Raw genomic sequence first — 13,788 nt, 5'->3', positions numbered from 1 at the left:
GGTTTGTGCATACAATAAGTCAAAGGTTTTATTACAGTAAACGTGTGATTCTAGCAGATTTTGATTCATGGTTCAGTTTCAGAAGTGGCATTGGCACGCTCTAGTGGTAAATGTCATTAACAGCAGCTCCATATAAGTTTTGTGACAGTGGAACATTAATGTTTATGGCTTTAGCAGATGCTTTTATACAAACTCCTCAAATTAAAATAAAGGCGCAGTTTATCAGTTCTTGCATTCGTATAGTTCGGTTCTTGCAACTACAGCAACTTGAAATAAAATTAAAAAATAACATTTACAGCTGTAAACAAGCTCAGAAGTTCCCTGTCATTCGGACATCTCTCTGCACACACAACTAGTCTGAAGAAGGAAACAGGCACTGGGAGGTGGGCTTAGATGGCATTTCTTATTTCACTTTCATTTTTACATTTCTGACCCAGATTCACCGTATCATTTTATAAATCAATTATTTATACTGTATAAATATAAGTCCACAAACCTAAAATACTTGTTTACATGCATATACAATCGATAGGAAAATTATGTATATAATAAAATAAGTAAATAACTACTGTATTGTTTTATTATATACTGTATTCAATTCAAAGCATTGACCAACTACAATTAATGTGTATTCATTTTAAGTGTATTCAAATTTGATGTTTGTTTGCACACTTTTTATTGCTATATAAACAATTTAACTGAGAATATAAGTGAAAATAAACTAAACTGAACTGAATTGTAAATAATACATTCATTTTTATTTTCCATTGTGTGATTCTGTAACACAGATACTATTTATACAAATGACAACAGAATAGCTTGAGAACTGACCAATCCCTGCAAGTGTTATATGCTCATGTGATCATTCAACCACCTGTTGATTCCCTCTATGACACAGAAGGTCAAAGCTTACTTCTGAAACTTGACACAAATCTTTTGTTTTCCTAAATAAATCTGCATTCTTAGTAGAAATCTGAAATGTAAAAGGGTTGATCAGGATGGCATGTGGCATGATTTATATGGGGAAGTTCATCAGTGTTGGGAGTCAAATGGCTTCCTTTATTTAGAACAGTAAGACATGTGTTAGTCAAGTATGGGCAGGGGATGAGTTCCAAAACACCCCCGTCACAGCACACATGTGGTAGACATGTGTTGTCATTTGTCTGAAAGGCTGAAGCACAGCTGTTGGGACAACACCTCATATCTTAACCCTCTGTGACAGGGGGCAGAAGCGGCATTCTTTCAGCGTGGATACAACCAACTTTTATATAACGATATAGCCGTATAGGCTTTACGAGAGCAATGGATATCCGTCTGTCCAAACAGATTCAATGCTCTGTGTGTTTGGGGGATTTCACAGATCCAGTGAGCTTGCTGTGTGACCACACGTTCTGCAGACAGTGTATCAGCAATCATTCCCACAGCACCCGGCTGAGATTGTGTCCAGAATGTCGCAGACCCTACACCATGTGGGATCTCCGATCCAACCGGGTCCTACGGAATATGGTGGACGCGGTGCGGGAACATCTGACCGAACAACAAGCCCAGAGGGCCAGCAACCTGGCTGCTTCTGGAGCGCACCGTGGTGCTGTGAGCGTGTTTGAGGAACCTGAGAAGCTGGTGTGCTCCGATCATAAAGAGAGACTCAGGCTGTTCTGTGAGACTGATCAGAAATTGGTGTGTCTAATCTGTAGGGATTGTGAGAAACATCAGGGACACAAGTTCAAACCTGTGGAGGAGGCAGCGGAGCCCAGGAAGGTCAGTGAAGCCTTATGAATCTTTATGAATCAGAAATCCGGGCTCCTAGAAGTCTCTGTTTGGTTTTTATTTAAAATTACACATCGACAATGTGTGAAATAGGATACACAAACATGTCTTTCCTGTGTCTTGCAGAATTTGTTATTAGAACCTCTAAGTTTCGTATCAAAGGAGAATGAAGACCTGGAGGCTCTCATCAAGAAACAGACCAATGAGATCTCTAAAACTGAGGTGAAGAGAAATACAATAGGCTACTGTACATATAAAAGTGAAACAGTTGATCCACCAAGTCACTATCCCGTTCTTCATATTTCATAAAGACTTGATGCATGTGATTTTTCTGCACAAGCATCACCACTAGTGAGGTACTGATGTTTCCAGAAACAAGCTCCTTTTTGTTATTGGTTAGTAAACACATATTTCCGTCCCCAGATCATGTCAGGCTGGTAAGAATGCACATTCAAACATAATGTTTTGATAGCACCACATAGCCAGTGTTTTCATTTTCAGGTCTATAAATGTTGTCATGGGTGTCGGAAGAACCCAAAATGTGGGTGTGCGCCCTCCCCCAGAAAAAGCTTGAGTAAAAACAACACCGTTTACCTGCAGCTTTAAAAGTTTAGTAGGAAAACGTGTGACTAGTTGTTTTGAAACCGTTATTGACGCAGGTTCGAATCTGCCTTTTGCCAAACTCACTCTTCACATATCAGCCTCTACGGGCATTTATTTTCATCTAAATGAAGAAAATACTTGAAAAATGGCTAACAGGTGTTCAATAATACGTGCATGGTAAGGTTAGGGTTAGGAGGGAGGTCTTTATTGTCCCAATAGAGAATGTGAAGCTACGGCACGCCGTGTTGAATGTTGCGCCATCTTGGGAGGATCGCTGCTAGTGCGTTCAATGCAGTGTTTTGTTTTTCCTGTGCGATAAGGTAATATAACTATGGCAGGTCTATCTTTCTTTGTTAAAAACTGCAATAGCATTACAAAGAGCCGTTCAGTGTAATGATTGTTTCACTTCCGATTTCTCCATATATCATACAAAACAAGTAACGGTACATATCAAAACAATTATAGTAGTGGAGTATGATCCTCCCATGGTGGCGCCACTGCAACATAGAGCATCACGTCAGCTTCACATTCTCTATGAATTGAAATCTATTGAATCATTTTAATAAATGCAATCATTTACACTCTATTATTATTGTATAATGTACAACAAACTTTGTTTACTTTCCGTAGCTTAAGCACGAAAGATTTTATTCTGACAACCTCCTGACCTGCAACGTGTATTTTTACAGGAGAGATCCACACAGCTCTCTGCCCAGATCTCTGCTCAGTTTGAGGAGATGCACCTGCTCTTGAAGAAAAAAGAAGATGAAGTGAAGAAACTGCTGGAGAAAGAAGAGAAGGATTTGGTGGAAAAGATGAAGACAAACAGAACAGAAATTGAGGAGACACTGAACGATGGAAGAGAGAAGGAAGGAATTTTACACTCGGTTTTAGAGACGGATCATCCGGACGGATTTCTGCAGGTTCAAACCAATTAAATTTACTACAGTTTGTACAAAAGCCAAATCAGTAAAACACAATGAAACGTAAACATCAGAAAAAGTAAATATGTCTACATTTTATTTTTATAGCACAATTTTGCAATACATATTAATTCAGAAAAAAGTTACTTAATACATGTAAATGTTCACTGGCTTATTCATACGGCAGTTTCAACTATATTGAAACTATTCTGTCTTTTTCTATAGTGGTGGACTGAGAAAGGGGAGGAATTTGTTGAAGAGATGAAAGACAAAGAAAACTGCAGTGAAAATTATGAAAATGTTTCTCAAATAACACAGTGAGTACTGAAAAAACGGGATGAATTGCCACATTGCAAATATCAGTGAGTTTACATCATCATCATCTGCGTTGTAGGTTCAAATCAGCAGTGAAAGATGTTAACGTGATACCAAATTCTCTGTTTCTTGGCCTTCGTGAAACTCACTTGCAGTTTATTGTGTGGAGGGAGATGCTGGGGACTATCAAACCGGGTGAGAACATCAGTTGTTAGTATATCATATAGAAAACTTTTAAGTAACGTTTTTGTGTGCTTTTTTGGTTTATTGAAATAATACTTAATAAGCATAATTGTTTATTACTTGACTTGTTGCTGACTTCTATTCTGAATTTACAATGCTTCTCCTGGAGCACTGCTTTATTAACATTTTATATATCAACTCTTTTTTTCGGTTTATCGATCATAGTCCCTGATCATAATGTCATACATGACTGTCATGACCCATACCTGCGGGTCTCCACCGATGGACGCTGCATCAGCCGCACATCTAAAAAGGGGATTTTCTTGCGCCATAAAGACTATAGACCAGTGGCCCGGACCCACAAGACCTTCCAGTCAGGACAACATTACTGGGAGGTGGACGTAGGAGGAAAGATAGACTGGAGCGTGGGCTTCGATGGCGGATGTATAAGTAACTTAAACAAGGACATTGGACTTCACCTTAAGCATGACCAAGGATACAGCATCAAAGAGTATGACACAGTGAACGAGATAGATCTCACCGTGAAACCACGAAGGATAGGGTTGTACCTGGACTGTGACAGGTGTCAGGTGTGCTTCTATAATGCAGATGATATGACTTTACTGCACACCTCCACGTACCCTTGCGCCATACCGTACTCGCTCAGTCTCTCTCCAGGAGCTTATCTTGCTGGGAAGAATGCTGATCCACTAACTGTTAGCTGGAACTGATCCATATGGGAAACAATTACAGATGTGATTACAATGGTGTAGTTAGCAGAGATTAGAGAGTGTGAACCAGATCTAGTAATAAAATATTGATCTATTGATCTTCTTTAAGGGACAGTTCACCCAAAAAAGAAAATTCAGTCATCATTTACTCACCCACTTGTCATTTAAAACCGGAATGACGTCTTTCTAGAACACGAAGAAGATATTTTGAAGAATGTTGGTAACAACGCGGTATCCATTGACTTGCATTGGTCTTGTGTCCATACAATAGAAGTGAAATTGTTTGGTTATCAACATTCTTCAAAATATCGTCTTTATGCTTCTAGAGGTAGAGAGAAAAGGCTTTTGTATTCCCACACCCAATGTGTTTAACTTATTTCTCAGACCATTTGTGCTTTTATACCTTCATACCTTAAGTTTGAGCTTGAGTTTAGTAATATTGTCCACACTGAGGATGGACACATTTACTTCTGAAATAATATGAAATATTTTGGAAAAAATATGATATTTAGAGTTGAAAAGTCTGTGTTTTATGTGGTCAAAATTTCTTATTCAAATCTTTGTCAATTATTTATTAAACAAAATGTTTACCTTCAGAGTTTGATTATAATCTTAATGATCAAGTTTCATACATGTGGGATAGGTAACCCCAAATAAAAATTCTGTCATCATTTATTCATCCTCATGTCATTCAAAACCTGTATGACTCTTTTTCTGCAAAACAAAAGAAGATATTTTGAGAACTTTCTTAGTGGTTTTGTGACCATATAATAGAAGTTAATGGGATCCAATGTTGTTTGGTTACCAGCATTCTTCAAAATATTTCTTTTGTGTTATGGTCTCTCCAAATACAGTCTGAAATTTCCGTATGCATTTTTTTAATTTGGCGCTCGTTTGAATGGTGTCTCTCAATTAAAGCCTCACAAAATGATTGCTAGAATTTGCTACGGATGCGAAAAACGCAGAAAATCGAACCCAGTCGGAATTGTTTTTTATGACGATTGAAAATATTGGAGGCAGTCTGTAAATGTGATCGACACAACTTGTGGTTGTATTTATTTTTTGAATGTGGGGAAATTTCGGACGCAAATTTCTGACTCAGTGTGCAATGGCCTTTAGTCATAAAGGTTAGAGTGACATGAGGGTGAGTAAATCACTTTTTTTGGTGAACCATCCCATTAAGCGAGATCTTAACATGCTATGATATGTCCTTTGACAACACTGTATATCCTGTGGCCACGTCTCACAGAGATACTTCGGCACAAAACAATTTATTTAGTTTTTTATATTTTATTGGGTTTATTTACAAACACTAACATGCATAGAGCTGATTCACAGGGAACTGGAAAACTCAGGAGATGGTACAGTAAAGATTATGTTTAAATGTAATACCAGCAATGGGCAATACCACACAGAGCTACGCAACTCATAACCACACAAAAGTATGCTCACACACAAAAAGAGATAGATAGAGAGACAGACAAGAGAAACAGACAGAAAGCAGATCATTTGATATAATATACCACAAAGAATAAATGCACTATATACTGCGTAACAACTTTCTTTCTTCGGGTTTCTTTCTCCAAATCAAAGGTAATGCAAAGTAGAATTCACAACTGTTAATCCACATCGTCACATGACAATGATCAATAATAATAATTACGACAATCTCTTAAAAATTTGAATGAGTTAACAACTTGGCAAAATGACAACACATTGTATGAGTGGGCACTTACACAAACGTACAACTTAATGGTAACATGTCGGTCAGTCTTCCAAACAGCACAATTTTAAACATCAGCATTTCCTTACATCAGTGAATTCTATAAATTCTATATTTATTTATACGACTTACAGATGTAGGCAATAACCTTTCCTTCCTTTTCACTGTCTTTATATTACTGTTTGATCGCAAAATGGTTATGGTTGAGCCGTAACCTCCTTGTTTCAAATGTTAAAATTGGGTCTGTCAAGCTTGAAAAATAACAAAAAGCTTTCAAATCTCCCACTTATGAATCCGTCATGTTGCTGACAGACATTCACATTTTGTATGTTTTGTGTGAAATCACTGTATTCTCTACGTTGGATTACAGTAGGTTCATAAGCTTATAGAAAATGCATTGCCAGCATGTGAATGTGTATACTACTTTGAATAAATTTCAGTGGAGGTAAAAGTCATCTGCTTTGTGCATATCTTGTGATTTTGCCAAATGGATAACTTGAAAAAAATGATTGCCAACCCAAAACAAGACTAAGCTGTACACGTTTATTAATAACATATAAGCTACCAAATAATAATAATCATAGCAGTCAAGTATAATACGTTAATAAAAATTAATTTCTCGTGCATGATTGCAGTTTGCCCTGTGAGGTACGACTATACCAGCCTATTAGAAATCTCTCTTGCCACCACAAATGCACTCTTGAACATATAATAAAGACTATTGAACTTACATTTTAAAACAGGTACATTAGGATTCAGGCAATAACCTTACAACCAGTTCTGTCGCACATGTTCTAAAATGCCACTTACACTATGCAGCAATGTACCAAATGACACTTGATGTATCTTGATAAATGGCATAGATTACGTGAAAACATGAGATTTAGATTCAACTTTCATCCATCAAACATATAGTGCTGTGAATGCTTAGTTGTTTTTATGAGATGACATTGTAGCACACTGCTTTTCAGCTATTGGTTGCAATAGAGCAGAAGGTTCCTCAGTAGGGGATAACGCGTTTTTCTAAAGTGTTTCATGCAGTCTGACACACTTTTTTCAGCTCTCTTGATACAGCTGTTCAACTTGTCAATGGCTGTATAACACAGCAGCCTAGTATGCATACTTCTCTTCCGCGTTCAATTGAGTTTCTCAATGTTTGTGTCAAGATATTGTTAAAGTCAGGAGTGTGACACAAGTATCCATATTACACGTGAATGTGTAAAACAGTGTATTAGGGTCAAACTCAAATGATCTTTTCTACTACACTTCTGGCCCATAGTGTGGGGATTTTGAGTGAATGTACCCATGCATGCTCAAAAATGTAAAGGCAGGTTGTATGGATGATTAACTACAACTTCTAGACACATTCATACACATTCATGCAAGTTCAATATGTAAAACTCTGATTCAAAGCGTTTGACCAACACATAATATCCAATCGAAAGGAAACTCAGTAATGGTATCACTATCAATCATATACAGTATAGTTTCTCCAGCAACAAGCCTAATAAATATTACAGTACAGATTATGCATAGTCATCACTATCAAGCTCATGGTGATACAGATCGTACACATTAGCATCACACTGTAAGAAAAGTAAAATGATCTACACACTACTCTAATATACTTTACTGTTACCATTGAGAATTACAGCAATTATAATAATGAAATTACAATGCTATGCCAATGGGATATTTCAAAAGTGAAAGACTTTTTTTCTTTTTTTAGGCATCTTTAGACAACATCAACACTTCTTTCTTGGTCTGTTTTGTCAAGCGTTTCCTTTTTTTGATTGGCTAGCTCATTATATTTAACAAAACCAAACAATTTATTTAAATCAAATTTTTTGTAGATATTGTAGTCACTAATACCGCCCTAAAGTCCAAAATATGGGCTTATGGTATATGATAAAAAAATGGGTTTCTCTTTTTGCACAGTTTTTTGCAGAACCAAAAAGCTCCATAAGAATATTGGTTACATATTATATTTGAGGTAATGAAATGTTATATTGTTTAGTGAGTAGATGAGTATGAGTATTTTGATAACTGTGCTGAGCGTTTAAATCTTTTTTGTTATGGCAGGCTAACACCTAATAATAAATACAATATGATGCTTTTATACTCATTTAATTACCTTAACATCTTGTTTATCTGTCTATCTATCTTTGTAAAGTCTATGGTAAATATATAAGGATATATTTAGCATTTATACAGTAATTTATAATGTCTGTATATCACGGAAAATAGTTAGACATCACAAACCAGGCAACAAGGCTTATAGATAAACGGATAAACACAAAACACTGCTACTAATTACTACACACACGGTTTCTTTTTCCATATTCATTAGTCTATATCCCTTGATATTCACACACACATACAAGCAGAAATAAGGATAAGTCACATCACAAGTGAAGCATAACTAATGGGAACCAGGCCATCTTTGTCACCTTGAAGACACTTTATCCAGTCATGGTCCACGCCTCCTAACAGAACAAGCTCCTCCCCTTTCCTGAAGCTTAGCTCTGCCCCGGTGCCTGTGTAATCACACAGAGTTCTGACCACCCTGACAAATCACAAAACAACAGGTTAGAAAATCAGCATTTGAGTTTTGAAACATAAAGGACAATTCGCACAAACATAACAATTCAACATTTTTGGGAAACTTTACCTCAGGGGCCTCGGCTGATCTCTGGTTTCCTTGCTTGAGCAATTTTCATCTTTTTGCACCTCACTTTTCTCAGACAGAGAATCCTGGCCAAGATTCACTATCCGGGTAAGGACAGATGCCCCAGGTGAAAGCCACTGAGATGGCCGCCTGTGTTTGAAAATCAGTATGAAGTATCAAGAAAGGACACTACAAATACACATTTGACACGAAACACTTCTACAACACACAAAAGTATAATCCAACCTGCTTGTTGGTGGGTTGTTGGGGCTCTTTGAAGCTCCAAAAAGCCTTCCCAAGTTCCATGGAACAGCCGTTTCTCGATCCCACAAGGAAAGTTCTTCTCTTGGTTGATGTCTGTTTTCAACTGGACTTTTCCGATGCAGTAGGAAGCCAGTATTCTGGTCATCCAATGGATCTTTAACACATTCTGAGGAGCTGGACGCGGCCAAACCAAAGTTTTGCCCCAAGCGTTCCCCCAAACGCATTACTGCCCCCCAGCCCTGCTGAAGAGCCTGGCCTGCCTGCTGAGAAAGACTCGCTCCACTCCCAACGCTTGCAAGAATACCTGACACCTCATTTCCCTTCAACCACGTTAAAGGCGAACTGGCTTCTTCTTTGGTGGCACCCAAAAATGGATTCTGACAGGTTGATTCTTCAAACATGTCAAGAGCATGACTAGACAGGCTTGTGAGGCCTGCGTTGGGATTCAAGCCACTGTGATCTTGCTTTAATATGCTTCCAAGTTGATGGTCGCTGCCTTGGAAAAGCCCCTTTGGGGACAAGTAGAAGCTGAAGTTTTCATTTGGTGGACTACGTATAACGGAGCTGTGGCTGGCTGGAGTGAGAGTCGGGGAGGCGGGGTCAAGGTGGTGATGCTGAAACAGCAAATCGAGGTTGAAGGTTAGAAGAGAGAGAGGCTGTAGAAGAAGAAGAAGCTCTTCGAAAACAGGCTTGCAGGAAGTGAGTGATAGGCGCATGAAGGACATAGGGCGATAAAACGTCTCCAACACATCTGCAGGAGAGAATGGCAGATGTTATTGACAGAAAACAGCAGAAAATAGTCTAAGCCGAGCACACAAACTAATAAAATGTCCCAAAATAAAAATTCTGTCCTTATTTACTCACTCTGTTTTCATTTTAAATCTATTACTTTCTTTCTTGTGCAAAACATAAAATACGATATTTTAAAGAGTGTTGGTAACCAAAAACTGTTGGTCCCCATTGACTTGCAACAAAACCAATGCAAGTCAAAGGGTGTTTTTGGTACCAACATTCTTCAAAATATCTTCTGTGTTTTGCAGAAGAAAGAAAGCCATAGAGGTTTGAAATGTCAAAAGGTGAGAAAATTATGACAGAATTTTCATTTCGGGGTGAAGTCAGATAAAAGCTTCTGCATAAATGTAAATTGTACAAATGTAAATGTAAAATCAATGTAAATGACATGACGAAACCTACCACAGCAAGACTGCAGATGTGAAAGCCAGTAATCCAGGAGCTTGTTACTGTGTGACAGTGTTAAAGAACAGGAAAAGATTAAAGGCACGTTGTCAAAGACATCATTACTTTAGGTAAAATGAGGAAGGCTGTGGCTTACTTGAGAAGACCAAACAGGAAGGCGTTGAACCTGTGTCTGCTGTGCTTAAGCTGGGGAAGCCCTGCTACTTTAGCCTGAAGGCTGTGCAAAGCCTGTGTGCTTGGGCCTAGACAACCACCATATAAATATATTTTAATGTCTCAGATGAATATGGGAGGCAGAGAATTGAGGGAGAAACTGAAGAATGTTACAAGATGGGAAGCATGACACAGATGGATGAGTCAATACTGCAGGGATTTAGAGTTCCAGGAAAGAAAAATAAAGAAACAAAACAAAGGAGATGGATAGAGAGAGGAGAGCAAAGCATTGAGAAACAGTGAAATGAAACACCTCATACCTGTCATTAAAGTGATACATCACTCAAAAATAAATCATATCATCATATGTGTTGTTTTAAACCTAGGACTTTCTTTCATTTAACACAATAGGTAGAATGCTCCTAGTATCATCAGTCACCATTTACTTTCATCGCATTCCTTTGCATCTTTTTATACAGTGGCAGTGAATGGTGACTGATGCTTTTAGTCCATACACTCTTGAAAAAATGTGTTTCACAGTGATGCCATAGAACTATTTTGGGTTCCACCAAGAACCATTCAGTTAAAGACATAAAGAACCATCTCTTTCTAAACTACTAATCTGAAGAACGCCACAAAGATCCTATTGTGAAACAGAAAGGCTCTTCGGATGTTAAAGGTTATTTATGGAACCATTCAGACAAAAACACCTTCTTCTATTGCATCAAGAAAAACCACACAATCACACAAGTGATCTGGCAAGGCAAAGAGCTGTTTTTGACACAAAATGTCGAGCACATGGTGTATATGGGCCATAGGTTTTAGGAAATCAAATATGACATGATCAGGTAAGGTAATTGTTTTTCTTCTGTCAGTTATGGAGGTCCACGTGTCTTTTACCTGGTTTGGTGGAGGCCTGAACCAATGCCCACGGTGAATTCGGCCTTCTGCCTGCAATAAGGTCACTCTGATGGGGCTTGAGTCCGTCACAGAGCAGGCTGCGCAGTGCTGGGCAAAGGCACTGCAGTACCAGCCGACCCAGAGAGGGATTTACACTGCTGTCTCCAGAGAGAGCCTGTAAACAAAGGTCAAGAAAGGGCGATGGAGGATAGACAAGAGATAGAAAATGTGCAAAGCAATGGAAAAAGAATACAAGACAGAAGAACCCAATATATGTAGTTTTAAAGAATGATAGAGTGAAAGCATAAATAGGAGATAGAAAAACAGAAAAGGTGCATGAAGTTAGGCAAATAAGTTATTGACAAAGCTCATGTTTACAATATGAACTTTGAAGTACCTTATCTACTGTGTGAAACTGAAGAAAGAAAGAAGATATAAGCCAAGTGTATGAACATGGCATGGAGAAAGACAGAAGGACAAAACAGGCTTGAATTGTTCATTCATTCTCTTTAAGGATGTGTTTAATGGGAATGTTCATAGCATGAGAGAGATGTCAAAGGTTTGTTCCAGTCTTTAGGACAAATCTAGTCTTTAGGACAAGTAACAAAACTTAATCTGTTCTATCAGACCAGTCTGATGTGTATTTATTTCTAGCTATGTGGTAATGAAAGCATTAACACGATTGCAATAGACGTTCTATTAAAACAAATAAGTCGAAATGGGACACCCTCCACATAATAAAAAACGACTTATCTTAGGGATGTGGTTTGAAACAAACATTTGAACAAAAAATCAGATTTTGGTCAGAATAAAATTTAGGATGGCAAGTTTGAAAGCAAAGGACGAACCTTCTGCACAAGGGTCCTAGATGAATTGAACTGAGCCAAAATAGCCTCCACTGCCAAACTGACTGAACTGACAAGAGCTGTACGACAAAAACACAAAAATAACAGTATTGTTTTACAAATATGAATTAAAGCTACATATGAATCTGATAAAAAAAGGTATGTGATATTTTACTTCTCTTTTCTTGCAGGCACGCAGAAGACAGCCCTTTAGTTCTCACTGAGGGCCTTCCCTCATCTCCCATCCAGGCCAAGTTTTTCTGCTCAGAGCCAGCAAATGAGAAGCTGCGAACAGCTGCGGTGATTGGGGATAAAAAGGTGGGGTCAGAAACTCGATGAACTGATGATATTGTATTACCTTACATATTGTTGAACTATCCAATGCAGACAGTAGCAACAGTAGTAGTCTATAGACTGATATCTGATACAGATATTAATGAATAAATTAGACTCATTTTACATGAGTCAATTTCGATTGGTACAGTTGGATTTGCCACATGCATGAAACCAACGGTAAGTGAAGAACAAAACATGCCAGGCAGCATTAAAAAGAAACACCAAACCCTGTTAAAACAGAAATCTTGTAATGCCATAAACACGAAGTGAAAAAAGAAAAGGTAAGTAAGGGAAATACATATTTAATCTACATAACTTTAAAAAGAACACAAGCAAACAAACAGGAACATTAACAGTTTGACAGTGACAGTAAAGAAAATAACATGAAATAAATCGTATAATCACTACAAAATATCTTCATGCAACATTCAACAAATTCCACTCTGTCAGTGCTGCAATATCCACAGCCAACAAAATCTCTGAATGGAGACAAACCAACAAACAAACATGTTGCTGTATTATCAAAAAGAGTGGAGGAAGATGGAGAAGTGAGCGAGATGAGACTGAACAGATGTACTGATCTCTTACTCAAAGTATGTGGTGGAGGAGTCTGCTGAGAGTGAAGTATGGGGACCGATGGCTCCCTCAGAGGAGCTTGAACAGGAGGGGTGTAAAGGTAGGGGTAATAAAGGGGGACGGCAAGGGCGGGAAGGGTGTGACTTCGAGGAAAGAGGGGTGAACAGAGATGGGCAACATCTGTGCCGGGAACGGGAGGTCCGGATCGGTATGGAGGAGAGAGTGCCCCGACGGGGGACAGCCGTGGAGGTTCACCTTTATGCAGAGGGCAGTTTTTGGGATGATATAGGTAGTAGGCAGGAAAAGATAAAATGTCTTGCTTGATTTGTGTTGCCGATTCATTGCTGTTGTGATCGGAATATGAGTAAGCTGGCTCTGAGGGCAAATCCAACTGAGAGTCTTTGTTAGTGTTGTTGTTTGCGTAACTCTGATTTTTGAGGTTTCGCATTGTTATGTAGCTTTGCATGTCAATGTTCTTATATGGAGTTATGTCGCCCTCTGTGAGTGTGGTAGTGTTGGTGGTTGGTGGTTCAGTGTCAGTGAAAAGCTTCAGGGTGTTTCTTGAGTATTTTTCATCGAAATAAAGCGAATCTTCGTTTTTCAT

At 38.3% G+C, this 13,788-nt stretch overlaps 2 protein-coding genes across 2 annotated transcripts; one reads left to right on the top strand and one right to left on the bottom strand.

Moving 5' to 3' along the window:
* Nucleotides 1-1,302: 1,302 nt before the first annotated feature.
* On the top strand, nucleotides 1,303-4,522 carry trim109 (tripartite motif containing 109; the record flags this gene model as incomplete). Its single annotated transcript, XM_079469061.1, has 6 exons — nucleotides 1,303-1,758; nucleotides 1,894-1,989; nucleotides 3,060-3,293; nucleotides 3,519-3,610; nucleotides 3,688-3,803; nucleotides 4,017-4,522. The coding sequence occupies 6 exons, from the start codon at nucleotides 1,303-1,305 to the stop codon at nucleotides 4,520-4,522; spliced, it is 1,500 nt and encodes a 499-aa protein (XP_079325187.1).
* Nucleotides 4,523-5,817: 1,295 nt separating this feature from the next.
* LOC306901338 (AP-4 complex accessory subunit RUSC1-like) lies at nucleotides 5,818-13,788 on the bottom strand (the record flags this gene model as incomplete). Its single annotated transcript, XM_079469017.1, has 8 exons — nucleotides 5,818-8,811; nucleotides 8,917-9,063; nucleotides 9,160-9,928; nucleotides 10,372-10,418; nucleotides 10,511-10,616; nucleotides 11,428-11,602; nucleotides 12,276-12,352; nucleotides 13,197-13,788. 8 exons carry the CDS (start codon nucleotides 13,786-13,788, stop codon nucleotides 8,646-8,648), a joined length of 2,079 nt encoding a protein of 692 aa, XP_079325143.1. The 3' UTR covers nucleotides 5,818-8,645.

Source organism: Barbatula barbatula (assembly GCF_947034865.1).
Source record: "Barbatula barbatula genome assembly, chromosome: 12".
Taxonomy (NCBI): Eukaryota; Metazoa; Chordata; class Actinopteri; order Cypriniformes; family Nemacheilidae; genus Barbatula; species Barbatula barbatula.
Note: the sequence above shows the minus strand (reverse complement) of the source record. Positions and strands in the feature narration are given on the sequence as shown.